General features: G+C 49.2%; 8 protein-coding genes across 8 annotated transcripts; 2 read left to right on the top strand and 6 right to left on the bottom strand.

The window, feature by feature from the left end:
- The first annotated feature begins 1,310 nt into the window (after positions 1–1,310).
- BO79DRAFT_83062 (uncharacterized protein) lies at positions 1,311–2,457 on the top strand. Its single transcript, XM_025689803.1, has one exon. It carries the CDS (start codon positions 1,522–1,524, stop codon positions 2,299–2,301), a length of 780 nt encoding a protein of 259 aa, XP_025541843.1. The 5' UTR covers positions 1,311–1,521; the 3' UTR covers positions 2,302–2,457.
- Positions 2,458–2,655: 198 nt separating this feature from the next.
- somA (putative cAMP-dependent protein kinase pathway protein (Som1)) lies at positions 2,656–5,254 on the top strand (the record flags this gene model as incomplete). Its single annotated transcript, XM_025678284.1, has 5 exons — positions 2,656–3,117; positions 3,173–3,324; positions 3,409–4,696; positions 4,761–5,024; positions 5,084–5,254. 5 exons carry the CDS (start codon positions 2,656–2,658, stop codon positions 5,252–5,254), a joined length of 2,337 nt encoding a protein of 778 aa, XP_025541842.1.
- Positions 5,255–7,845: 2,591 nt separating this feature from the next.
- BO79DRAFT_253184 (uncharacterized protein) lies at positions 7,846–9,703 on the bottom strand (the record flags this gene model as incomplete). Its single annotated transcript, XM_025685974.1, has 6 exons — positions 7,846–8,786; positions 8,844–9,047; positions 9,118–9,129; positions 9,191–9,234; positions 9,294–9,537; positions 9,607–9,703. The coding sequence occupies 6 exons, from the start codon at positions 9,701–9,703 to the stop codon at positions 7,846–7,848; spliced, it is 1,542 nt and encodes a 513-aa protein (XP_025541841.1).
- A 1,678-nt stretch (positions 9,704–11,381) lies between these two features.
- Positions 11,382–12,760, bottom strand: BO79DRAFT_142757 (RNA-binding protein; the record flags this gene model as incomplete). The annotated part of the gene is made up of 4 exons (XM_025678293.1): positions 11,382–12,135; positions 12,192–12,335; positions 12,392–12,496; positions 12,555–12,760. The coding sequence occupies 4 exons, from the start codon at positions 12,758–12,760 to the stop codon at positions 11,382–11,384; spliced, it is 1,209 nt and encodes a 402-aa protein (XP_025541840.1).
- A 2,525-nt stretch (positions 12,761–15,285) lies between these two features.
- On the bottom strand, positions 15,286–16,784 carry BO79DRAFT_226760 (uncharacterized protein; the record flags this gene model as incomplete). Its single annotated transcript, XM_025683820.1, has 6 exons — positions 15,286–15,337; positions 15,705–15,872; positions 15,992–16,006; positions 16,442–16,481; positions 16,528–16,641; positions 16,766–16,784. The coding sequence occupies 6 exons, from the start codon at positions 16,782–16,784 to the stop codon at positions 15,286–15,288; spliced, it is 408 nt and encodes a 135-aa protein (XP_025541839.1).
- A 2,088-nt stretch (positions 16,785–18,872) lies between these two features.
- On the bottom strand, positions 18,873–19,131 carry BO79DRAFT_208283 (uncharacterized protein). Its single transcript, XM_025682356.1, has one exon. It carries the CDS (start codon positions 19,067–19,069, stop codon positions 18,896–18,898), a length of 174 nt encoding a protein of 57 aa, XP_025541838.1. The 5' UTR covers positions 19,070–19,131; the 3' UTR covers positions 18,873–18,895.
- Positions 19,132–19,819: 688 nt separating this feature from the next.
- Positions 19,820–20,872, bottom strand: BO79DRAFT_124467 (general transcription factor IIH subunit TFB6 family; the record flags this gene model as incomplete). The annotated part of the gene is made up of 2 exons (XM_025677954.1): positions 19,820–20,346; positions 20,443–20,872. Coding segments are annotated over 2 exons (957 nt in total), but the record flags the coding sequence as incomplete, so codon positions are not given.
- A 708-nt stretch (positions 20,873–21,580) lies between these two features.
- BO79DRAFT_208281 (putative ribosomal small subunit assembly protein) lies at positions 21,581–22,681 on the bottom strand. Its single transcript, XM_025682355.1, has 2 exons — positions 21,698–22,681; positions 21,581–21,643 (listed from the first exon to the last, which is right to left on the bottom strand). Exons 1-2 carry the CDS (start codon positions 22,607–22,609, stop codon positions 21,635–21,637), a joined length of 921 nt encoding a protein of 306 aa, XP_025541836.1. The 5' UTR covers positions 22,610–22,681; the 3' UTR covers positions 21,581–21,634.
- Positions 22,682–27,208: the final 4,527 nt, after the last annotated feature.

The raw sequence follows: 27,208 nt of genomic DNA, 5'->3' as shown, positions 1-27,208 counted from the left end.
TTACATAGGTCTCCTGCAGGTCACCAGATCAAAACACCAATTCATTGTCGCAGACGGACAAGATGAACAATTGCATGAAAGCAAAATTAAAGAGAAAAGGAATTTACAACGGATATCAAGGCCTAGAACATGACCTGTCAATATAGTAGATCCCATCTTTACAAAGGGACGCTCTCCGAACCCGGAGCATGGGGATCTACACGGGTGCCATTAGCATGACAGGCGCACTGGTACCTCGTCAAGGCGGTGTGAGATTCTGCCATCCCGGAGAAGACCACCGATGCGATTCAGGTCCCTGTAATTTAACCGGAGAGAAAACCAGCTTCACGGTAATTGTATTTCACAGGCTTGAGAGGTGATTTTAGACGATATAAGACTACAAAATGTGTATAATATGTAGTGTAATGATTTTCCGGTGAATCAAGAGCGGAGCAATCTCAATTTAAATGTCGATAAATTCAGGCCAACACATCTCCCACGGAGGACGGCCCGCACTATTCACGACTCGGCAGTGATCGGAGACTGACGGCCGTGACCTGTACTCCGTCTGATTGATACAACGCGATCCAGTCTGATCCTGCTGATCTAGCTATGGAAAAGTGTAATCACAGAGCGGCAGAGCCCGGAATTTGTCCTGAAAGAGCTAGGATAGAGATACCGTGCGCGGGGAAGGGTAGAGATCTCAATTGATATCTAAACTCGTATGATGTGCAACATCAGTATCTAGACTGCTAACAATTCAACACAGAAGTCCGGGGAACGGCAGGATGGGCAGATCGGCGCAGGAAATCCTCACCCGGCGGGAGAGGCACCACGTGATGCGCTAGACCAAAACGGGGGGAAAGCATCCCATCATTCCCAGGGTGTGCCAGGATATACGCGGTGGCGAGTCTGCGATTCAGGAAAAGCAGCCTCAAACTGTCAAATAGAGAATAAGAGAGGGAGGAATCGCTGTGTTATTCACTTTTTGAAATATTTTCTAGTGATATCGATAATTTGAGAAAGTCATTGAATACGTATTGTCTATTTCAAATCTATAGTATAATATTCATTTGTGTTAGTGGGTTCAAATCAATGAATCGATCAATTACATTGTGAAGGGTCGCGGTGATTCCGCTGTATCAGATACACTTTATACACCACCAGATCGGGTGGATCACTCGGCGCGTGTTAATGCTTCGGAGTCCAAAGGAAGCAAGAGACTGAGAGTGAATTAGTAGTGAGAGAGAGACAGGTATCTCATATAACTTATAACCAGCCTCTTTGATTTATTTGAAATTTTTACCGGCATCTTCTCCTTTTTTTTTTCTCGTTTCATCTCTCTCTCATCGCAATCAAATATACTGGTAAGTTGTTGCTCCGATCTTGAATCTTTCATGCTTGTTCTTCTAGAATAGTCCTTCATGTAAATCATCATCTGTTGTCTTTCTACTATCTCATTGCCTGTCAACTCTTCTCTCTGTGTCTCTCTCTCTGTTACAAATTTTTATTTTTTCCCTTCGGGATTTCCGCTGGAACTGCATGCTGAGATATACGCGAGCCAGCCGCATCTCCCAGCCCTCCCACGGCGTTCCGGGCAAGATAATCCGCGCCGAACAAGCGATTCACGCCCGGCCGGCAGTGATTGAGCAACTCCAGGCACCGCGCCTGATATCCACGTCCTCCCACCCACCAGAGAACACCTCAGATCCACCGCTACACCTTGTCCTAACCTTTGCCTCTCTCTCTCTCCTCCCTCCCCCCCCCCCTCCACTTCCTACTCTTCAAATCTGCCGGATCTCTCCGTCTGTCCCCCCTTTCCTTTTGCTGCAGGGGCTTTTGAGGATACTTCTGCTGCTTCTGAAGTCCTCTCACATCCTTGGCTTTGGCTGGTACCCCCCGTCGGGTTGCGTCTGGTCGGGTTCTCTCCTATACCTCGTTCCCGTCCTTTGCCATCCTGTGTCGCTTGTTCGCCGCCCTGCCCCCCCGGCTGATCTTACCGCGCATTTTCGGTCAACTGGCTTCTGTGAACAAGTACACCAATCCCTTCTTCACTTAATCTTTTTTTCTCCTTCCTTATCCCGCCTGTCTCCTGCTTTCATCTGGACCGTGTCTCGATTGAAAGTCCTTTTGCCCGCTTGTGCTCCGTCTCGCCTCACCTTGTGGAAGTCACCGAAGATTCTTTCTCTTCTTCTCTCCCAGTTGCCGTATGCTTCTGAGTGGGCCACACTCGCCTTCCTTGTTGGTGATCATCGCGACACCTTTGCTCTGCGTTGTCCTATACTCCGTCAGAGATACCCCCCTCTACGTCAGTTAGCGTGAAACGATATCGCGGGTTCAACTTCCGCCTAGATTAGCCCCGGAACCCGGCTTACTCCCTGGCGATCGCGCATTCAGGTCTGGTTACGAAGCCGTTTTTAAACACTGGGCTGGAAGCGTCTGTGACCCTGCCTTGTACATTCCCTCACCTCGGGACCTTGATTGCCGCGCGCTGCGCCTCGTCGCTTCCTTTGTGGTGAGCTCCCTCGCCGCAATACGGTGGATGCGCGTTGAACGTTCTCGGACCCCCCGACGCTTTCCCATCGAAGACAATAACTAGGTGAGGGTGGCTGGACCCTTCTTTTGAGTGCCACCATGAATCAGATGAACCAGATGAACCAGATGAATATGGCTGGAATGAACCCCGGTGCAGGGGGCCCAGTGGGAGGTGTGCCCATGATCAACAATGGCTCTGCCGCCCCCCGTAACGAACAAAACATCAACATTCCTGAAAACATGATCAACAACCTCAACACTTATATCTACGATTATTTCTTGAAGCGCGGCTACCACGATTGTGCTAGGGCGCTTGTGAAGGATGAGTCCATCAAACTTAATACCGAGCCGCCGATCAAGACGAGTCCGGGTCATCGTCGCGATGCCGACGTGAACGGTGTCGACGGTGATACAATGATGACGGATGGAAAGGATGGAGATAAAATGAAGATTCCTGATGACCTCCCCCGCCCTAATCTCCCTAATGAAGGACAGCAGTCGTCATTCCTCCTTGACTGGTTTAGCCTTTTCTGGGATTTCTTCTGGGCTCAGCGCAAGAAGGGAAACAGCAATGACGTGAGGAGTTATCTTACACACACCCAGGTACGTGCTCTTTACTCTTTGCCGCCTGTCCGGACGTCTAACTGAGGCTTTGTAGAATATGATGCGCCTCAGGGAACAACATCAGAATCAATTATTACGACAGCAGCCACTGATGAATGGACAGATGGGCCAAATGAATATTCGCCGGAACGGCATGGTCCCCCCTAATCTTCAAAAGACTGTGTTGCAGAATAATACTTCTGGCCTGTACGCGCCCCCTTCCCTATCTCCTGCGCCACCTCGCAAGAGCGTTCGGACTACATTGGTACTGACTGCGTCTTTCACTCACAGATCGCAACAACAACTCGCCCAGATGCATAAAAACCAGCAGGTCCAGCTGATGCAACAGATGCAGCGAGAGCATTCGGACATGGACATGAACGGCCATCGACCCCAGTCCCCCGCATCGGCAGAAAATGCCCCGTCTCCGTCGAAACGACCTCGCCTCGAGGGTGGCCCCATGAACGGGCAGCAACTGGCACCCAACGGACGCGGTCAGGCCCAGGGTATCCCAGGCCAGCCCACCCCGCAAGCACTTTTGATGCAGAACGGACTCAATCGGGCGATGAACCCCAATCAGTTCCAGGCTTTCCAGCAGTCGGGACCGGCTGCGCAGCAGAAACAGATGCAGGTATATGCTCACAACTTGGCCGTTCATCACACACGCTCAGCATTGACGAACCAGGGCATGCCGAATGGTATGATGAATCCCGCGAATGTCATGGCAAACCCGCAGACGGAAATGGTGTCCATACCGGAAGGCCAGGTGTATCCCATCAACGGTGACTACTATGGCGCGAATGGTCAAATGGCCCAGGTTCGGACGGGGATGCAGACACCTGGCGGTCAGCACGGCAACCACGCTCTCCAGGATTATCAGATGCAACTTATGCTGCTCGAACAGCAGAATAAGCGGCGTCTGATGATGGCTCGCCAGGAGCAGGACAGCATGGCTCGGCCCGATGGCCAACCCCCAATGCCCGGGCAGCAGTTGCCACCAGGCACCTCGCCCCAAGGCAGCAGGGCTGGCACATCGCCGAATCCCAACGACCAAATGAAGCGAGGCACCCCGAAGATGCCCCAGACCGGCCTCCCCGGATCACCGAGCGCTGCCGACGCGATGGCCCAGGGCCGTGGATCCCCGGCATCCATGAACTTCCCTGGTGGCCAGATGCCTCCCGAGATGGCGGGTCCCCAGTTCTTCGTCAAGAACATGGCTGATGGTATGGCGGCGCCCAACGGCATGCGCCCTCCGAGCTCCAATCCTGCGTTCAGCGCCCCTCAGATGGTTCAACCGATTCAGGCTGGTGCTGGCAATCGCATGCCCAACGGAGGTTGGCAGCCGCAGCAAGGAGCTCAGGGCCAGCCGATGGCGCCGCAGCAGTCGCCTGCGACCCAGCCTCAGTCCACGGGAACGCCTCAGGAAAGGAATGCCATGCCGCCGCCCCAAGCTCCCCCAGCACCTGGTGCCAACGTCGGTCGAACCCAGCCTCCGTCGCCCCAAACCGCCGCTCCGCCGACGCCGCAGCAAGGCAACAAGCCCGCTCCGAAGAAGAAGGAGACCAAGGATAGCCGGAAGGTATGTAATCAACACTCTTGGTTGTTGACCCCCCTTGTCATCTCATATTGAACGCAAATCTTAGCGACCGAAGAAGGGCGCTGCTGCTGCCGCCGCCGCCGCCCAGGCGAACACGGCTGCCACGCCATCTTCCGAAGCAGAACACCCGCCGACTCCTACGCCGTCGACGCCGATCACGCCCCAGCATCCGAACTCGTTCAACAAGGCCGGTGCAAATGCTACGACTAGTGCTCCGCAGCAGCCAACGTCTGCCCCTGCACCTCCGCCACTTGTTCAACAGCCTCCGGACCAGACGCAGCAGCCTTTCAATGAACTGAGCATCCCTGATGTATGTTCCTTGCCTCTTTCGTTATGTTCGGTGGATATCATACTTACATTGTTGAGCAGGCATCGGCTTTCAACCTGGACTTCAGCGCCTTAGAAAACCCGGACATCCTGGAGAATTTCGACTTCGATACGTTCCTCAACACTGATGCAGACACTGCTGGATTTGGATTTGATCCCAACATATCGTATCCAACCGATGGTGTTGAGACCGGTGCCGGTGATGGCTTGTGAAATGAAGTCCGACGGTTGTTAAGTCCTTAACTCATATACCCTTGTTCTGTACATTTCCATAAACTTGAGTTCGTGCTTGTGCTTCTTCGCTTTTTGCTTTTCATGTGTCATTTTTTTTTTCTCTTTTTCTCTGCTTGTTTTCGCATCGCGTCTTCTCCTATCCTTGTGTTCTGTCGACATGATTTGGATATGTGCCCAAGTGACTAGGCGTTGGTGTATCCTCTTTTCCTTTTGCATATCCTTTCTTTCACTCTGCCAACCAGAAGTGTCGACCGGCTTCCGATGGGATTTGCTTGATTGCCCTGCTTGTATTCAAGCTACATTCCAGTGGCCTCGTGTGACTGCTTTTTATATCCTCTTATCACTATTACTACTTGATTAATCTGGTCATCAAACTTCCCAAAGGGCCATCGAGTGATGCGTTTCTCCACCATCCTAGCGTTAGTCATGCTCCATTTAATGCTCGAGAATACTTACATCACAAGATGCGCCCCTGGCCCTTTCTTTCTTCTTTCCTTATCTTCAAACAACTTCTTTCCCTTGACACACCTTTTCTTTTTCTCTTTGCGATTTGATTCATTTGAATCTTCTTATTTATACCTTCTCCTTCTACTTCTTTATATTACTTATTTCCTATGTTGATCTCTTTATCGTGTTGTGGCGTTATAATTAACGAGGCTCTAGTCGATATTGACTCCTCTCAGGGAAATGGTTTCATGAAATCGAGAAAGATACTCACGTTCTTCTCTGCTGTTCTTTTTTTCCTCTCTTGACTGACTTAACTCTCTTGCTACCGTATCACATTAAATCGAACTGCCTGCTTCCTGCCGTACATTTTACTGCGCGCTGCTACTACCTAAGTCTACTTCCTGCAGTTATTCCAGCTTTTAAACCAGATCCGTCCGGAAGACACGTCTCGTCTCGTCTCTGTTTGATATTGGTGTGTGAGTGAGTGAGTGTGTGTATAGGGAACCAGGCCAAAAGCGAACTTCTGGAGTAGTTTGAACCAAGATTCAGCTGTCTGTTTGATTCCCTCCTCTTTCGTACATAATCTTGTTATATAGCTAGTTAGCTTACTTTATATCTGTCCTCTGAGGGTAGAATGATAACCAACTGATTACTTACTTGGTGTTGGCTCTATCAATGCAATATCTACTTCGCTGTATGAACTACGCTATAGTCGAAGTAAAGTAACTAATCGTCAACACAAGCTGCTTACTGCTTACTGCTTACTGCTTACTGCAGCTAGCTGCATGGCTGCACATCTGCATGCATACATGTAACAGGTCAAATCAAATCAAGTCCAATCCAATTCATTTCTCCATCTCAAGTAAATAATAAGTTACCAAAAGTAACATGCAATTCTATCATTTATTTTCAGTTGATACATACATACAAACAATTCCTTTGGTTGATCACACCAAGGTGATGAGCTAGGGATGCTTATGGTATTATCATTATGATATCAGCTACTTACTACATACGGCCTGTCGGTTATATCATATCACTGATAGTAGCTTTGCTTCCTGTTATGTTATAATAATACCTCACTTACACCATCTATCCATGTATGTATGAGTCTTTATCCCCCTTACACTGACATGGCTTATTACTAGTTATCAATATAGATAGTAAGTAGGCAAAACAAGTATGACATCGTGGTCATGGTCATGGCAATCCTAGACGTATACATACCAAAAGGGTACGGGGGATGACACTGCGAGCTTGTATCTGCTGACGAGGAAGTCAAGTGGACAGGCAGGTAAATGGTATCGATTCGTATGCTGGTGATTACTGGCTTATTTCAGGTTAGATTTGTTTCTACTTGTTAGTAGACGGAGAAGAAGTGTAGGTGGTTTGATTTCTGTGCAGGTTAGGTTGGTTGGTAGAGAGTTCTGTTCAAATTATGTGCGTTGCCATATTTTTAATATTATCATCTAGAATGTCGGGATCGTGGTGGACGAAGAGATGGTTTTTGGACACCGATGTCTGATGGTGAGTTTCTCCTTGAGATGTTAGGAAGGACAGGGCGTTGATTTTAACTGAGAGCAGCGAAAGTGACATGAACAGAATAATCAAAGAACAGAAGGCATGTAAAGAAACAAAGGACTGGTCATCATTGTTCGTTATGCTTAATCTCTGAGGATACTAGTCTGTGGATTCTGCAAGCTATACTAATGACACTCACTACCCTCCTAGCTGCTGCTATCACCACTAGGCTAAGAACATTGGATGCTAAAACAAACATCCTGAGCTGAAAAACATGACTAACTGACACATCCACAAATTCAGTAACCGTAGCAATTAATATAAGGTAACGAGAGTTCATCGGTCATGACTGGCCCTCAACATCGACGCCCTATGTTAAAACTCGTTAACAGCCGAATCGATAAACAACAGAAGCTGACGAAGTAGGGAAAAGAAGCAAGCAGTGCACTGGAACTAAATGCCTATCTTGACCATATAAGAATAATTCAATCATCTCAGTGACTGTTACAGTGCTGGCCCAGCAAGCTGGAGTCTAGAACAAGGCAGTCACCAAGCCTAGCGTTCATAAGTGGATTTTTGAGCTAGCAGAAGACCGTGCCACCCTAGGAAATGGGAGAGACCTCTGCACGGGCAGAACCTGTAGATGACTTGCGGCTGGACCGAGTTGGGGTTTCCACACCTCCGCTGGTACGCACCACCAGCTTGGAGGGGCTTTCGCGGGATTTCTCGTTCACTTTAAGTGGCGACCCCCCCAAAGATTCATTGTCCTTGGTCTGGGACATGCCCTCCTTGCGGCTTTTGACGCGTGGGCTAGGGGTAGCATGAATCTTGGTAGTTGCTGCTCCCTCAGCCGTTGCCTCCGAAGCAGCGGTGGATTTAGTGCTGGACCCAGACGCTTCTCTGGTTCCAGGCAATGAGATCTCCTTCAAGATCGACGTCCGGCTGCTGCCTTTGGTGTAGGGTGCAGAACGCGCTTCAGCAGCTGCAGAAAGCTTATTTCCCATGGGTAAAGCAGTAGAGGGGCTATTGGTGGGTGCAGCAATGCCGAACAGGGCCAGTGGCTTTGGCGGACTCAATGCTTCAATCAGCTGCCGGTATGACTCCTCATCGACGGGGGTTACTATGCTGGGATGTTTGCTATGCTCGTAGCTAATGCCCGTCATGCTGGAGATGGCGCGACTACTTCCAGAGCTAGAGATATAATCAGGCATGGGAACATCCTCGCAAGATGATCGTGCACCTCGATGTCGGATAACAGGGTCGGTGAAGGGATCTGGCATGCATTGGCCTTGCCACTGGGGTAGAGGCATCTGAATTGATCTTTGATAGTTTCGATATGCCCAGGAATTGCCTGAATGGCTGCTTACTTGGCTTCTGGGGGCCAACATCCGACCCTGAGCACCTTGCTTACTGGGAGAGTGGGCATGTGAGTCTTCTGCTGTCAAATTAGCAGGATCGATGCCCGAGTTGTACTTGAAAAGTCGTGGCTCCCGTGTCCACATCGAAGGGTTCGGCCAGGCGATGTTTGAATGCTCCAGGACCTCTACACTCAACGGGTCAGTGTATCTATGAAAAACGATCTTCTAGATTAAGCACTTACGCAGTGGAGCATGCTGGAAGGCAAACGCGACGATCTCCTTGACTCTCTCGAACGGTGGATAGCGATGTGGGCGACAAAAGCCCTCGGCAATCACTACTCTAATCCTACCGTATAGCTCAGCTGCATCCCAATGTCTCTGCTCTAAAATTTCCTGGTGGAACGGAGGGAAACGGAGGCTATCCTGATTGCCAGTCTTATCGACGTCTAAAATCTTGCTGTTAGGTGATGTTTTGTGAACAAAGGTGGAATGCGAGAGGATTGGTGCAAAGCATACACGAACTTAGGTCTAAAGACGAGACAGCAAAGTCAGCTATAAATTCGGCAACAGAAGGATCACTTCTTCTCACCAATAACATGAGGCCACCCTGATCTCTGATGGAAAACGCTACCCCTATGGCACACAAAGGCTCAGTTCATAGCCTCCGGTTGGAGGCTCGGGCAAGCACGTACGAGACACACAGGCCATCAATAAAGACCCGCACCTCGAAAAGCACTGCATCATCTGGCTGCAAGAGGCTTTCCATCAACCGACTGGGTGTGGGCTTCTGCCAGCTGTGAACGGACACACGAAACGGGGTGTTGTGACGCAAACTTGGGACGAAAGTAGTGAGAACTGGCAACTGGCCCTCATTGCTCTGTGGCAGAGGACAAGTAGCCGGACTGACAAGACCGGGACTATGCAAGTAGGGTGAATCTGGTAGATATATTGGAGGTTAGCAATAGACTAAGCCACGAATTTACTCCAATCTTCGACGACACTGACCCTTATCCTTGGTGACGAAACATTGGGTCTTGAATTCCTGAATGGGCACCTTGGACGATTCGGGGAAGAGAATCACGTCCCAGTCTTCGTACCGCATTCTGGCAGGCCCCAAGGACTATTGTCTGCGAGTTAAAATGAGGAAAATGGAAGAAATTGAACCTCGATCAGGGACTAAGATACTAAGAGTAAAGAGAACTGAACCAATCCGAGTGGAAGGGAGGGGGTTCCTAAGAGAGAAGTAGGTATCTCCTCCACCACGTCGAGGAGACAGTAGAATGAAGGCATCAGAGGGCGAGCAGACAAAGGAGAAGATGCACCGGGGTTCGCACCTGCCAGACTGGCTAGATCAGGGAGTACCTGCCTCATGAGGACATCCCGTTCGAGTTGAAAAGATTACAGACAAACCCGGACTAGATGACCGGATTTGGGAGGGCAGGTACGAACCACAAGACAGACCGAAAGAGTACTAAGACAGTAATGAAAGGAAGAGAGATAAAAAGATGATAATGCAGGCCTGGCGACATGCGCCCAATTCATATTGTTTAGGCATCTATTATCGAGTCCCATGTACACGAGGGAGGAGCAGATGCGAGCAAACATGCTCGAAACTGACATGCTCGCAATCGCGGTGCATACACACAAAGGCAAAGTAGTCGGGGAAAGGAACACAGAGCTCACTGCAGAGCGAAGGGGGAATCATCCGTAAGAATAACGACTAAATGAACATGCCAGTATTGGAGCTGACGCTGGAAACAACACCACCCTCCTCGGTGACACAAGGAAAACAACCAGACTTACGAACGCCCCTCTCCCAAACCGTGATTTGTTTGTTCACAACAGGATGCCGCCATCAGTGCCCGAGGATAGGTAGGAACAGGAAAACCACCCACCACCCAGTAACTACAATTTAAACGAAGAGATAGACGCATTAGGAAGAGCCCCGTCCTGTCATAAAATCATCAACACCAGCCCCAAGTCCCACACACCCGGCAGGGGGATAGAGAAAAGTACACAACCCAAGCCGTCCAAAACATCCGCGGAACGCGCCAGACGCAAGACGGGGGAAGGACCTAGCAAAGGACCACCGCATGGAAAGAGCGAGAGAAAGAACTGTGCTCCATAATAGACTGAATTGAGAGAAATAAAAGGCGAGGTGGAAACATGTTGTACAGGCCGCCCGGTCTAAGAAGCACGACGTAACATCCTCACAACGAAACAAGAATACGATTGGATTGCCTCATGAAAAAGGACTTCAGCAGAGGAACTTTTCGCAGAAAGCCTGCCCAGGGAATAAAGGGGGGGAACACCGCACGCGCATTCAACAATTCCGATTGTCGTCATACGCATAATAACATAGACCTAGGGCCCGAAGACGTGAGGAGAATGTAAAAAGCGGGCATGGGATAAAGGGAAGAAACGGGGGAAACATATGAGATTTGGGGAGAGTGGCGAAGGAAAATTTGGGGGAGGTTTAAAAAGGGGGAATGGGAGAACAGAAGAATAGTAAAACGTGAAGATAGATAACGATGAAAATCAGAGCTCAAATCTGGCTAACAATGGAAGCGCTCGCATATGAAGTACGTAGCACAGGAGAAAATGCCCATCCAGAGCTATAGAGGGTAACTTTCGCAGAGATCATGGCAGACTTATAACACAAAAGACCCATCGTGAAATGACAAAACTCCTGCTGGTTCTTTCAAACTAAAATGGAAAGCTCTTTTACTAAGTCTGGGCGTTAGTGATGCTCTGAACCCCACCAGCCTCGGAGGGAGAGTTCAAGGGGAACCGACCTTCATAGGCGCGAAGCCGCCGTATCCGTGAGCGGGAGGCATGCCCATGGAGGGGTACATGGGAGGCGGAGGGGGAGCAGGGCGGTAGGGGCTGCCGGCAGGGCCAGAGTTGTTCTGAGAGCGACCCCAGCTCAGACGCACACGGGAGTTTCCAATGGGGTATCCCTGCATCTGGTTGATGGCCATCTCAGCAGCATGGCGCTGGACGAACTGGACGAAACCGCAGCCCTTTCCAGGGGGGATCTTGACGTAGGTGATTTCACCGAAGCCCTGGAAGAAAGAGCGGAGCTCATCCTCAGTGACGTAGCCAGAGAGGCCGCCAACGAAAACGGTGGTGTTGTTGGGGTCGGTGAACTGGTTCATGGGCTGGGGAGCACCGTAGAAGCCCATGGGGGGAGCGCCCATGGGAGGGTACATGCCCGCGGGGCCGGGCATGCCCATAGCACCGGCAGCACCAAGGCTGGGACCCTTGTTCTTGGGAGTAGCGGTAGAGATGCGCATGGGACGGTTGCCACAGTACACACCCTGCATCTCGCTCAGAGCACGCTGCTGGTCGTTCTCATCGGAGAAGCGGACGAAGCCGTAGCCACGAGACATGCCGCTGATGGGGTCGGTCATGATCTTGGCGGACTTGCAAGACGGGAAGCGGCTCTGGAAGAGAGAAACGAGGACGTACTCGTTGACCTCGGGGCCCAAGTCACCAACGAAGATCGAGTACTCAGGGCCACGGTCATCACGGCTATTTGACAAGTTAGCTTGTGACCTCAGGACATCTATGTGGCATCTTCTCCTTACCTGCGGTCGGCAAGACCACCACCGGTAGCCCAGTTGAGCTTGAACAGACGGTTGGTGTTGGGCATGGGGGTGCCGTTCAGGGACAGAGCCTTGGCGGCGGCGGCAGGGGACGCGAAGTCGACGAAGCAGTAACCGGCGTTGCTCCTACTACCAACATTAGGATCGCCTTCATATTGAATCCAGTGTGATTATGTACTCACCCAGAAAACTTGTCGCGGATCATCTTAACGTTGACCTGCTCACCCATCTGGAACCAGAGGTTGCGAACGAAGTTCTCATCGATCCAGGGCTCAAGCTCACCCATCCTAAACGGCAACAGTCAGAGACAGCACGGACAAGAGATACTGCATCGGGAAAGCTTACCAGAGGGTAGTCTTTCCCTCGTTGGCCTGCTGGGGAACAGGGGCAGCAGAGGGCTCCCCGGGAGCAGGACCCTGGAAGGGGGCGGTAGTAGGGTCAGCCTGGCCGGTCATGGCGGTGTCCGCGGTAGCAGGAGCGCCAGGAGCGGCAGCGGCGGCGTCAGCAGCAGGGTGCTGGTTTTGGAAAGAATCAAAGTTCTGGAAAGACATGTTTGACATAAAAATTCGACTTTCGTAAGAATAACTGCGAGATAGGTATCTAGAAGTCCAGCATGAATATTAGTAACACTTTCAACGAGTGAAAAGGATCGAGTGCTGGCCAGTCGCAGTTGCGCGTACCTTGGTGCAGGTAAAAGAGCAGAAACCCAAGCAAACAAACTTTTCTATACCGAAATTGGCCCGTGCGAATGGGGTTTCGTAGGATTCGTCAAGGAAAGAACTGCGTGCGATCGTTCAGACTTGAAATGACTATTAGTACCAGAGAATTGACTTCAGGAACGAAAATCCTTGGGTAGCAACAAGAAAGAACTCAAAATTGGCGAGGCAGAAAAGCACGAGTAAATCAGAAATAAAGGGAACAAAATGGGAAAGATGCCCGATCCACAAGTTCGCGGTAGCTCAGATAGAAAGCATTGACGGAGCGGAGGATAGTTGAATAGAACGTGAAGAATTCCCCAGGATGGCGGCCGGCAGAAAAATTGATTGAACGAGCGACTCGGTGAAAGTTGGGACAAGACGAGAAGTTGGGTTCAGCCTTGACTTGCAGGCCAGCTCCGTCAGGTGCCAAGACTCAGGTTCCTCGGGTGGTTGCAATGAAATAGCCGGAAAGGTACAAGATCCATGGAGTGAATCGAACAAAACCGGAAGAGGTGTGGTAGATCTGAGGTGACAATGCGTGAATAGCCAGAAATAGGCGTTGTCACCATAGCATGACCGCGTTCGTCGAGGATACACCCAGAGAAGGCCACATCCGCTCCGGTTGCGACCGACCCGATCGATCCACCCAGTCTTCAGCGGACCTGCACCACAAAAGCCATGCAACAGCCGAGACGTATTTCCAACCATTCAGAAAGCGAGGCGCAGAAAGGGCCATGGACGAGTTGATGGTTGAGCGACCGTCCGAAACTCATCGTGAAATAGATCAGGGCGAGATAATCGTAAGGCGCAAATTGGTCGCTGACAGACCGTGCCGGACGGAAGTGGAAAGTCATTTTCGACGACCCGGATGCAGAGCAATCGGTGGACATGTTCACCCACAGTCGACTAATTCAACCAACGTCGTCTCCAGCGAATCGGTAATTCCATGCTTCTGGATGCATGAGAAGCGATGATGGACCCGAGACAGTGGTAGTCGATTTTCCGTCGCAACCACACACAGCTAGGCACCGGAACAGGCAGGGAAGGGGAGAAAAGTGAAAAGAAACGGGAGAAAGAAAAAACAAAAACAAAACAAATATGACATACGAGTCGATGCGAAACTCAAAACAATAAGAGAACAGTAACAACTTACCAGGTAATGAAAAGCGAAGCGTTGAGTTGCGTTGCTTTGGGGATGGCGCAAATAGCAAGGATGCGTGGAAGACTCGGGCGTCAGAGAAATCAGGAACTGTAGAGAACTCAAGATAACTCCGGCGAGGTGGAGAAAAGATAATAAGAAATTCAAGAAAGAGAGGAAAAGGCACAAAGAAGAGTTACAGAAGAACTATCCGCAAACCAACTCCGTCTTTTCCGATAGAAACAAGGGAACGGTAGAAGGACTGGAAGGAGGGAGAGATATTATGGGGGGGGGGGGGGGGAGGGAAGAGAGAAAGAGAAGAGAGAAGGAAGAAGAGAAGAAGAGGCGAGGAGGGGTAGAAGAAAGATTATTCTTCAGGATGGAGGGGAGGGAAAGGGAAGGGAAGGGAAGGAAAACGAGGGAAAGAATGGCTACTACTACGTACTACTGCTAGGGCAGACCAGGGACGGGAGAAAGCAGAAAATCGTTTAGACGAACAAACCAAAACCCAATAAGAATGAATAATCAAGCACACAAGCACCCAAAGGCACGCAGGAGCCAAAGCAGGTCTTGGGTTTGGTTTACTGGGGCCTACTTTTCTTGCTGCTTCCAGCTACTGCTTGGTGCTGCTGCTGCTGCTGCTGCTTAGTGCTGCTTCTGCTTGCTGCTTGGTGCTTGGTGCTGCTACTACTGCTGCTGCTAAACTACTACTGGGACTGTGAGGAGATGAGGGGCGGGCGCAGCAGCAAGAAGCGCTGCCAGCTGGGTGGGACGAAAGTTTGCCGACTCAGGAAAGGCTCTGACGGGGTTTTTCTTTTGGGTCGACTTTTCTTCCATTTTTTTTTCTTTTTTCCTTTTTCTTTTTTTTCCTTTTTGGTATTTTATTTAATTCTTTTTTATTCAAGTGAATTTTTATTTTATTACTACTTCTATTTTCACTTTGTATCCCATCTGTTCCTCGACATCATTTTTCTTTACTTTCTTTTCCTTTCCTCTGAGTTAGTCAGTAACTAGCCAGCAGCAAGAAAAAAGTGAATAAAATTGATAAAAAAATAAATCCAGAAAAGCAGAAGAAAAATAGAAGAAAAATAGATGACCGGGCCTTGTCGATCTGGATTTCATCCTGGTGGGAATCGTGTGGCCGTGGCGGGAAATAATGATGATACATACACAGATACATACATACATACATACACCCACACCCACACACACACAGCCTGCAAAGTAAGTATCTACGTATCTAGTATTGGTATTGTCTTGGTATCCAGCATTCAGGTTGGAATTGGATTGTTCTATCGGGTGTACGACCTTGCTGGATGTATGTTTTAGATCATGATCCAGATATCGACTGCAGAGTTCAACAACGAATATTGCTAGAGTCTTATCTTGACTCTTTGTTCTTAAGACGATCTCACTCATACAGTAGTTTTCCCACAGCCATACGTAGCCATGTTTATTTATCACTTCCCATTGAATTAGTATTTATGATGGACCAAATGACTGCTGTATGTTGATGGATCTTGGTGGTAAGTTAGGGAAAAGAGCTACTTAAAGACCTGCCTACCGTGCTTGCTGCGACAGACCCAATACAGAGAAGGTGTTAATCCCAGGGCCATGCAGTGGATACATCCACCGTCGGACCCAACCCAACCAAACTACCCTGCGACCAGATGACTGCTGCAGCCTGCGGGTTTGCAACCTGACATGGTCCTTATTTCCATCGCATGCAATAATCTTTGTACTATCCTCTGGTAGTTGAACGACCCTAGGCAATAAAGTCTGCATTCTTTTCTTTTCCCCCTTTCTTTTGATTTAATTTCTTTTCTCCTTTACTTATTCAATAGCTTTCGCTCTTTCGTTTATCGCATGATATTGCTGGTGAATGGAAGATGCCGATAACTTGGAAATCAATGAAGCTTAAAAAACCGCCGGGCTTTTTAACGTACCCATGGCTTGGGGTTCTGTCTAAACCAAGTGTATACATACCACAACTTGATCTATCTGCCCATAATCTCGTTCCGATGCGTCAACGAGAAACAAGAGATTTGATAACGATCTCTCAAGAATCATGTAGGGAGGGCAGCATGTTGCTCATTATATCGACATTCTGAATGAAAAACACCACTCCCCGAGATAGAGGGAAATTGAAGGGTCTTTATCCGCAAGCACACCATCTTAAGGTAAGGGGACGGATCAAGTACACACAAAGTATGGAGTACAATATTCCCCCCTTGAAAGGGTTGTACATATACTTAGTAATGATGGTGGGAATAAGTAACTAACTAATCAATTGATATATAGCAACCAAGAAACAAAACTAACAAAGGGCGGGTAAAGGAGAGAAGAGGCCAAAAAAAAAAAAAGTAGACGAAGGATCGTGATCGACGTGTACCTACCTTGAGGATTCATAAATATGGCCGAATCGCTGCACGAAATCTGCAAGGACCTGAGCGAATGCACATGCAGAGAGAGAGAGAGAGACCAGAAAGGTCGTGAGGCCTTTTCCCTGCGTGGTGTCGCGTTGTGACTCGTCGGGTTCCATTCGCGTCCCATGGGCCCTTATCGTCATAGGTCCTGTCCCGTTCTCCGCCCTGACCTGGTTGGGAGATGGGATGAGCCGAAACTCGACGGTCACTCGTTCATTCATTAATTCATTCAATTCGTAGATCGGTTGCCGTTTACAGCCACACCTCAGCCTTTTTTTTTTATTGTTCAATCACCTTCTGGATCGACCATCATTTTTTGCCCTACTGTACAGTACAGTTGAGCTGGGCGGCTGAATGGCAAGTAGATAGATGTTAGCTGAACTTTATGGATGAATGGAGAGAGGCGGGAGGGAGGATGGGGGCGCTGAAATGGCGGTCTTAATGGGATTACTTATTTTTTTTTTCTTCTCTTTTTTTTCTCTAACAGGGGATTAGATTTGGCCCGAAGAAACTCTCAACCACAATCCAGGACCAACCAGACCGACGACCGGGTAAAACTGGCAGCGCCTGGACTTTGTGGGAAAAGTTCAATGAAAGGAAAAATGGCCCCCACCCAATGCGCCCCAGACCCATGGATCGTGGAGCAAGCTAGCCTGCTACTTGTCTATGACGGAGGACTAATCGGGTACCCAGGAGACATTCGAGAAGCAAGAACGGTCCATGTGGAAAGTGGATGGTGCTATACTCTGAATAAGTTAAATTGTTGAATTTTTTTCTTTTCTTTTACTCACTAGCACATTTGGAGAATTAAGTGATCAAATTGATGGGAGGTATATTACCTATTTACACAGAGTACCATAGTAGTCTGTGGTTCACGTTAATAATAGATAGATAGTGGCCGACGGGGAGAGATGGTCAAAGCGAGCAAGACTAAAAGAAAATAAACGGAAATCGATCAACTGATTGACATCCAAACTAACTAAATACAATATGTAGCTAAATAGATACTAGACAAAAGTATGCTTGCTGCCAGATTGACTTCTAGTGAGAGAAAGCGAAAAGGCAATCAACAACATTTCATTCCAATTGAGGTCATAGCCCAAGAAATTCCGCACACACACAAGGTTTGTTGTGGGTGTGGATTTAGCTGCGATTATATAAAAAGAAAAATGGATGAGCCCAGCAGTAGTAAAAAAAAAAGGGCGACCATTCATTCCATGTGAGGGCGACTCCACTGAGGGCAGCTCGAACCATGGAAATGAGGTCCATGTGGTGACCATTGGTCAGGATCCGGGCACCGGCGGCTCGTACGGTAATTTTGGGCCACCGCAGCCTGTCATTGACATTACAAGTTTACAACCAGTACCGCCTGCGCCTAATCGGGCAAGTCAGATTGCGGGTTCTGGAATCCCACGAGTTGTTTTTTTTTTGTTCGGTGTTCTGAGACAGAATTCTTTCAGCCTCGTGAAGGGCAAAGGGGGGCGCTGGCTGATTCATGGTTTTTCCCATCGTTCCAGATTCTAGCTAGTTTGTTTCAATTCACAATGGGACATGTGGTGGTGGTATTATTCATGTCTATGATCTAAACTCTAGTGCTTGTCTGTATTGATTTAGTATTTACATTAGCAACTTACTTAGTATAAGTTCTAATTCTCAGCTTTGCCTCGACGCGCACGCGACGCGACCGACCAAACCGACTGACTGACTACACTGCAGGATCCCGTGTGGTAATCAATAACTTTACCTACTTGGGAGTTGGAAAGAACCAGTCAACGCAACTTTTCAAGTGGCAAGGAATACGAGCGTCATCAATTCCGGGAAAAGGAAGGTAATCAAATTAATTAGCTCCAATAAGTCTGGGGAACGATCATCATCATCAATAACATCATCATCATGATTATCCCATGGAAAAGGTCATTGGCATGAGCAAGGGAGCTAGCTGCTCTCTATCTATGGATTTTCATTCCCTTGATTCCATGTGTATCGTGAGCAATTTTCGAAAGATGGGGAAAGGGAGGGAGGTGATAAAGAGATCGATCTAAACTATTGAAAAAGTCATAATAACTACGGATTATTCTACAAGGAATAAGGCTGCCTAGTGTTACCCTTTCCTAGCTTGGACCACCCTTACTTCTAACTACACGGGAAGAAAAGTCGATGATGATTATATCAATACGTATACATCATTAGAAGAATACTTTCATTATCAGTAACATATTTGCCCATGCAGGTATATCATTTTTAAGATACCACATATGCACATACATGAGAAAGCAAGTAGGGTCGGGGGTTGGTTACACACTATCATGCCGCTTGCTTGTTAAGCAGCCCCCGTCCGTCCCTTGCAGATTTCCGCCCTCCTTTTCTCCTTGCCTTTGCACTTGGCCGTTATCGATGCAAACACCCACCCACCATCAACCTAACCTAACCCTTTCTTTGCTTCTCGGCTGGAGGAACCCTCAACCAGGGATTCCTACTATAAGTACCTTGGGCTGGAAATCTGATACAGGACAGGGCCTTTGTTGTATTTCTTTTGTTGCTGGAATGGAGGGTCCATATATTGAACCATGGATGTCCCATATCCCAGATACCAGGCATGTCCCAGGGAAGGGAAATTTCTAGCTGTGTTTCATATAGGGTGAAACCGGGCTGAAGCTGACTGTCTCATAAGGTAACGCATATCATTATTTTCAACGCTCTACTAACTAACTAGGAATCTCTTTTACTGTGTTTTGCAGTGCACAAGTACAAGTTCGTACGAACCATCCAACAATCACCTCTCAACGACCCACTCATTTCCACTCCTCCAGCTGAGGTAGGGTAGGGTGGGTGATTGTCTGGATCTCTCACCAGTTCTGCAAGCAATATCCCCACTCACTCAACTCACATCGATCCGGTCCCTCCGAACAGCTACGCGGTCACAGCCTCTTTCTTGGTTCGCGTGTTAGCTTCGGTTGTTAGGGACGCGGATGCGGCACATTTGCTCTGCTGGAGCAGGGCTTATTGTTATTATTAATATGGCCTGTTGTCGGGCCGGAAATCGGGACAAAGTCACTGAAGTCTAGACTATTACTGTTGCCGTGTGGCATGGTGAAGTATATTGTGGTAGTTAGAGAGGAGTGTTTGAACCAGGTGATAGCGACTGTAGCGAATGATAGAACCAAACAAAGTATGACTCCAAGCTCTTGTCATGCACCCTTAATATCAGATATAAGACCAACAACCCAAGTATTCTCAACGCCATAGACCCCTGATAACTAATACTGCCCATAAACACCATATCCACCCCATACACAAAACACCACATCCCATCAAACCAACCAAAAGTACAGAAGCTAGATATCAAACATCATCATCATCCTCCAACTCCACCACAAAATCCCCCGTATCACAAACCCCTCCATCCCCAGCGGCCAAATCCTCATCACAAAACTCACCCACATCCCCCAACTCATCGCCCAACAACTGAATCGTCCTCTCATAAACCTTCGCCGTCTCCATCTCCCACTTCCCAGGAACAGGCATATAATCCTCCAATTTATTCGCATCCCCATAGACATCCTCGAACTCTTCATCCTCATCCTCATCATAATCATCCTCCTCTGCCCCATTAGCATCCTCAATCTCCTTCTCTCTCTTCTCAACAACCAACACCCGACACGACTCCGCAATACTCTTGATCCGAACCTTCTCCGTCATAGACACCACACTCTTCTTCTCCCCGTTACCACTACTACCACCACCTAAAAGCTCCGCAAACACCTCATCCAACTTCCGCAGTAAGCGGAACGTAGGCGCCGCTGAGAAGGGATACTCGGGCAGATAGGAGTTGACTTGGATGGCTAGGGAGATGAGGTAGGGGATTTGGAGGGATGCTAGTATACATCGCTGTTAGCATTCGCTCGCTCTCCCAGGAACATAACCAACCAAGAACATGAAGGATTGAATGAGAGAGAGAGAAGGGTACTTACGCGTCCCACTAACCCAAAGCACATCCACCAAACCCTCCAAATCCCTCGCTACTTCCTTGAAGCTTTCATAGCCCTGCACCTCTCCTTCTCCCTCCCTCCGAGGTTCGAACGACTCCGGGGAATAACCCATCGTCGCATTGGAGTTGAATCCATCACCATCATTAGTAGGCTTGTAATAAGCACTACTGAATTTCTTTGCGTGTCGGCGCGAAATCTTCAGTAGCGTCGTATCGATGTGATTGATCACTGTTGCTTCTTTGGCGGACCCTGCGCGCAGAGGATGCGTTCGCGGTTTGGGGAGGAGGGAGGGCGTGCTTGGTCGTGGGGTGGAGGGGGCGGGGGATGGGAGGGCTGGGGGGAGGAAGCCTCCTCCTCCTCCTCCTCCTCCTCCTCCTCTTTCTCCTTCGGTGTTGGGTGTTGTGGATGTCATTGTATGGTTGTTGGGTGTGGTTGAGGTTGAGGTTGAGGTTTTTTGGAGTTGCGATGGTGAAGAATAGTGGGGTGGTGGTGGTGTGGGGTAGGAGATTGCGTGCGGGTGCGAGATAGATAGTCTTCTGGGTTCGGGATGTGTGCTGCCTCTGCTAGAGGTTATGGGTATGCATGTTGTTGTTTATTTCGGTGGGCTGATCTGATCTGATGCTCTTTGGTTGCTTCTGGATTGTTCGTCCGATGCGATGCGATGCGATGCGCCGACGATGTCATCGCCAAGCCGGGTTGGTCTGTGCGTTACTATATTGCATTATCGACGACTGATACAGTAGAGAATCTACAAATTACAGCTATATGTGTAGGATAGATTAAGGACATCAAATAATCATGTTATATATTTAGTCTACAAGAAGCGAACATATGCCTAAACCAGCAGCAAGTCAGCAATGCATCCAGAACTCATCTAGATACGCAAATGACGACGAAAGAATTGCTTCAGTAGGTGAGAAGATTGGATTATGCTGGTTTTTGTAGACATGGCATGACATCAAGCAACAGCTGAGTCTTGCTACTCTGGCCCCAGCGGATTCATCATATGCAGTGCAGACTGTTAAAAAAAAGAAAAAAAAAAGTGTCAAACTCACATCATCCGGCATCCCTCCAAGCCAATTCTCTATCGAATAAAGCACTTTTGGACGAACCCCCCCCCCCAAACGCCATGCTAAACCGACCCAACAATGCCAAACAGGACGAAAGAACAAGATCACTCAGGCTGAGACACCGTTAGCACCTACACATACCATATCAAAGGAGGGAGTAAACTTACTGCAATCTTCCCCTTCCGCTTCTTCATATCCGCCAACTTCCTCCTATCATCATCAAACTTCTTAAGCAGCTGGTTCTGTTTCTCCTTTCTCTTCTCACGAGACTGGAACCGATAGAAGTCCTCCAGTCCCTTGGACTTCTCCTTCTGCTTCTCAACCAACTGCCTAGCCTCATCCTCATGAGCCGCCTCCGCCAACTTCGGTCCAGACGTAACAGTAATGAATCCATCCTCGTCGGGTTCCTGCGCCCTGCGCGCCTCCTCCCTCTTCCTGACCTCCGCGACCTGCGTAAACACAGTCATATAATCATTGACGGTGCGCAACAACTCCGCCCGATCCGGGTACCTCAACTGCTCGTGGGTAATGTACCTCTGCAATCCCAGAGCAGGTACCCGATCGCCCTCAACACCCTCACCCCAGACAATCTCCGTGCCCTTCTTCGCGGCCTTGCGCGCCGCTTTCAAACTCGCCTCCATGCTGGGCTTGTCGGCGAAGACGACGATCGCGTGCGACCCGCTCTTCTGGAGCTGGCGGTCCCAGGTAGCGGGGAGATCGACATCGTCCAGTTGTGCTTGGAGTTCGTCGGCGGTGACGCGCTTGCGTTTCTTGCTGCTGGCGATGTTGCCTTGCGGGGTGGCTTGCATGCCCTTCTTTTTGGTCGGGACGGCTTCGAATTCCACGCGCTCTATGCGGCCTGCGGAGAGCTGGGTGCCGAAGAGGTGGCGCAGGTGAGTTTCGGTCGTGTCGACGGGGATGTTCACGATGAACATCGAGCGGGGAGTGTCGGCATCTGGGATGCGAGGCTCGTGGGCGCGGAGGTAGAGATAGTGTGTTGCTGGTTTGGGATATGCTGGGGTTGCGGGGAAGTGTAAGGGCAGGATTGAGAATCCTGCGATCTCGAGATCTGCCTTCATTTTGTCTAGTACCCTCGGAGGTATTTGGTTTTAGGTGAGGAGAGAAGGTAAAAAAGTGATTGGAGTGGTAGGGGTTGCGGAAATTGTAGCGCCGCAAATTAGTTGGCGGAGAGACTTTTTTTACTTTAGCGGGAAATTTTGCAACGGCAGTTTGGAAGGCGGAGAGAGCTGTTTGCGTTACCCGATAATCAACATCAACAGTACTTGGCCTCAATTCACAAACAACTTGTTGATGACATAGTAGTACATTGCTGTCGCAGGTAGATCGCTTCAGCAGAAATTAGAGAAAGAAAAAATAAAGGTTCACTTTTAGCAATGCGCCACATGGCCGTTGCCCAGTTCTTCCCATACACAGTCTCGAACCCTATCTTTATCGGAACTACACCTTATCAGGATCGTTGATCCCACCATTAGTGATGACATACGTCGCCTCTCTTTCAGGGCAGTCTGAGACAGTTAGAGCATTAACACGAGATGTGTACACTTGACAAACCTGGCGAGTCCTGGATCTTAGCTACTCGCTCCTCACCACGGCCCTTACGGAGGAGCACTCGAGTCGCCGATGCATGTGCCAGGACATGACCTCCAACGGGCTTGCGGCCATCGGCTCCAGCGAAGAGTGCACTAGCGCCAGGGTCACTCTGGACCTGGTTGGTCTGCATTACATTAGACTATAGCTGTCTGCATATCAACGGAGAACGTACCATCAGAACACAGATGTTGAATTCTGCGAGCGGCAACGTCAGCCCTCTAGTAAGTAGCACTTATATATATACCAAGATTCAAAAACATACCTTCAGCCATATGAGCCAGCTTCATCAAAAACTGGTTCAACTTCTGCTGACGATCAGCAAGCTCTCCACGTCCACAATAATCGACCCTGAAGCAATTCATGATGCTATCAATGATCAACAACCTATACTCTCTACCAGCAAACTCTTTACTAAGAGTATTCAACAACTCCAGCTGATGCTCGCTGTTCAATGCTCGCGCATAAGCAATGTTCTCCTGAGCAGCATCAGGATCGACACCGAACCTCTCTGCAATCTGAGCAATGCGCTCAGGCCTGAATGTTCCCTCGGTATCAATATATGCCACCTTGCCGTCTGCACCACCCAGTTCCTTGGGAAGTTGGGCCACGACGGACATGGTGTGCGACAACTGAGTCTTGCCGCATCGAAACTCGCCGAAGACTTCACTGATGCTCATGCTTTGGAAGCCTCTAAGCAATATCAAATCAGCTTCCCCCCCGTTACAGTAGTATATGGGTAAAAGGAGAGAACTTACCCTCCCAAAATAGAATCAAACTGTTTACTCCCAGTAGAAATCCTAACAATCCTCTTCCGCTGATGGCACAACTCCATTGCCGTGATGAACCCCGAAGCCGAGGGCTGTATAGTATATCGACAGTTCGTTAGCACCTCACCCTGGCACGAACAATAACCCCAGACAGGACCATCACCTGCGGTGTATGCATACATACCATGCTTTTCTGAATAGCATCCTTAATCTTCTCGACCTTCACCTCACTGAATCCCTTTATCTTCAATAGATTCTTGCGGGTAGCACCGTGAACAGACTGAGCAGGTTAACAGCGAGGCTCGCTTTAAACATCAAATAATAGACCGGACAATACATACAGCAACAGTATAGTATCCGTTTGTCTTTAGCTTCGTGATATCCGCTACTCCGATACCTTGAACATACTATCAGTATACGGATATGAGAGGAAGCGGGTAGTGAGGGGTATATATACCATGGGCTTGGATTGTGTCGATATCAACGATGAAGACCTGTCATTGAGACAATGTTAATACAATGTTAGGAGATATTTAGACCATGCAGCAAGCGTCATTGCTCATAGGAAATGATGAAGAACGGGGGTAGAGGAATGGCTACATCATCATTGAACTCGTCGCTTGTGTCTGAGCCGGGCATGATTGTCACTTAATTCGATTGATATGGGGAGACGTGGAGGTTGGACAGAGATGAGAGATAGATATAGAGCTGATTGAATGTCAATTGCAGCCGCGAGCATGCAGTTGACCATGAAGGCAGCTGGTATGAGGAGTAGACTAGTCCAGCGTCACGGGGTCTGCTCGTGACAGAAGAGCAATGCTAAGCCCACCATACAATTGAGTGATGGCTATATTTCAATTCTCTACGAGCAGGGTGGTGACAGCATGAAAAGGCGACGTTTTCCACACCCAATTATTCTATTAGCTGTACCCTGTAAGCTACTGATACGACAACATGAAGGCTTTATCCAACCCAGCTCTCAATACTGCAATGGTCCACTTTTAAATCTGAGATAATGCTTCTTTTTGCTTTTGTCTTTGTTTGTTTTGCTTCCCATTTGACGAATATCTGGAGGATATAGTACGAAAAGATGAGGAGGTAACCACCGCGCCAGGTACCTGTAGACCATTCACTATCTTCATCACACACAATCCCATCCGTATCAACTTGAAGCCTCTTCCCATGCATATCAACGCGCTTGCTTCGGTCCACCAATGTCACTGCTGCGCTCACTTCAACTTTCACCTCGCCTGGCCTCGTCTCCCTCTTTTCTTTGCCGCACCTAAATTTTGGAAATGAAAAAGATACCCGAGGAGATCAATAGACGCCAACCATAAGACCCTGAGCCGTGTATAGGATCCAAGCAATAAAGGAACCTAAGACTTCGTGAAACTTTTGTTCGTCGTATACATAATAGGAATAGAAACCGGTCGGTGCCGAGAAGTGGAACAGGAGGGGCGCAATATATGCAAAGGAAGAAACCATGGGAATAATGAAAAAAATGAGACCGATATCGGCAAACCCTATTACAAAAAAGAAAGAATGGAAAATAGACTCCCAGAAATTGGGATCAATCAGTCATTAAATTCGTCCTCTATGCGACAGCGGTAGTAGGAGCCGCAGCAGCAACGGGAGCAGCCTCCGCGCTGACCTCGGCAGCGGCGGCGGCAGGGGCAGCAGGAGCAGCAGCGGCGTCAACGGGCTGCTGAGCGACGGCCTCGTTGTTGGGGCAGTCGCGGGAGATGTGTCCGGCCTGGGAGCACTTGTAGCAGACCTTGCCGGCGGAGCTCAGGGGACCGCCGTTGGGGGCAGTGCAGTCGCGGGAGATGTGACCCTATAAGATTCCGGTCAGCCTCAATGTCCGTATCGCATCAGGTATAAAAGGAACACCTACCAGCTTGCCGCAGGCGTAGCACTTCATAGCCTGAGCCTGGCAATCACGGGCGAAGTGGTTGGGGCCACCGCACTTGTAGCAAGTAGCAGCACGGGGGTATCCGTATCCACCACGGAAACCGCTGTTGAATCCGCCGCGGGGAGCAGGAGCCCGGGGAGCACCGGAAGCAGGAGCGGGGCAGTTGCGCTAGGAGAAGGTCAACGGTTTTGCCCGGCGAACAAGAAGTTAGGAGCGACGAGAAGACGTACGGCAAGGTGACCGGGCTGGCTGCAGTTGTAGCAGCGGCCGTTGGCACCGTTAAGGCGCAACGTAGGACAATCGGCCTGAACGTGGCCTAGTCCCTGGCAGTTGTAGCATTGCTTGGCTGGATCGGAGATATATCAGCATTCCGGTGCGTTCCAACCACGAGGGCCGAAAACCTTACTCTCAGTCGTACGAGGACGCGGGCAGCTGCTGGACTCATGGCCTGTCGATTGATCGATCAGAGATCTCGTTCGAGCGACGTGACACACAGAAAGGACCTACCAGGCTGCTTGCCTGTTGGACAACGTAATTAAATCAGCAAATGATGCACAATGAATAAGCTGCCAATGAACAGGGTCTACTCACAGTTGTAGCAGAGACGCTCAGAGGAAGAGCAGACCTCTACGTCAGCCCGTTAGCAAATTCCAGCATGGGCCAAGGCGTTTCCTTCCCAAAGCAACTACTAACCAGCGTAGTGGCCAATGTTGCCACACTTGTAGCAGGCACGACGAGACAACAACATTTTATCGGTAATGATTGAGCTATAGAAGAGGAAGTCACTCGGTCAGCGCTTCTGGTCCATGCTTGTTAAGATCCCGCGGCTGGAAGAGCCATTCGCATCGGCATAGCAAGTGGGCGTCATAGAACACAATTCGTCGGCGGCGCAACTAGACGGAAATCATATATTCCATGCGCTCAGCTGCCGCGGACGAAGTGTAAGCGACTGGTTCCTCCACTGCCGAGTTCATAATGGAGGTTTGTCTTCCATGGAAGTAGGATGCGGACAAAAAATCGGCCGAAGAATGGGTGGAAGGAACTGAAGTCGCGAAACGGCCACGGGAACGTATTGAAGTCACGAGGAACATCTGACAGCACTCACTCTTCCTAAAACCAACAACAGATCTTCTAATCTCCTTGTCAATAGGACTGTTCGGGTTGTCAGCTTGAGAACCTTGGAGGAGGAATAGCAGCACTTCCGACAGCCCACTCTTGAGACTCGAAAAAGTGGGCTGACAAAGCCAAAAGCGACACCGAATGGGGAATAACGATAGGGAAAAAAAGACAGAGAAAAGAAAAAAAAAAGAAAAAAAAAGAAAAAGGCACACAAACCCAGCACTGAACACACTCCAAACTAGACCTCACAGCAACACCAATCCCTCCGA

The sequence above is a fragment of the Aspergillus costaricaensis genome (assembly GCF_003184835.1).
Source record: "Aspergillus costaricaensis CBS 115574 unplaced genomic scaffold BO79scaffold_9, whole genome shotgun sequence".
In the NCBI taxonomy this organism is placed as follows: domain Eukaryota; kingdom Fungi; phylum Ascomycota; class Eurotiomycetes; order Eurotiales; family Aspergillaceae; genus Aspergillus; species Aspergillus costaricensis.
This window is presented reverse-complemented; position numbering and strand designations above follow the sequence as displayed.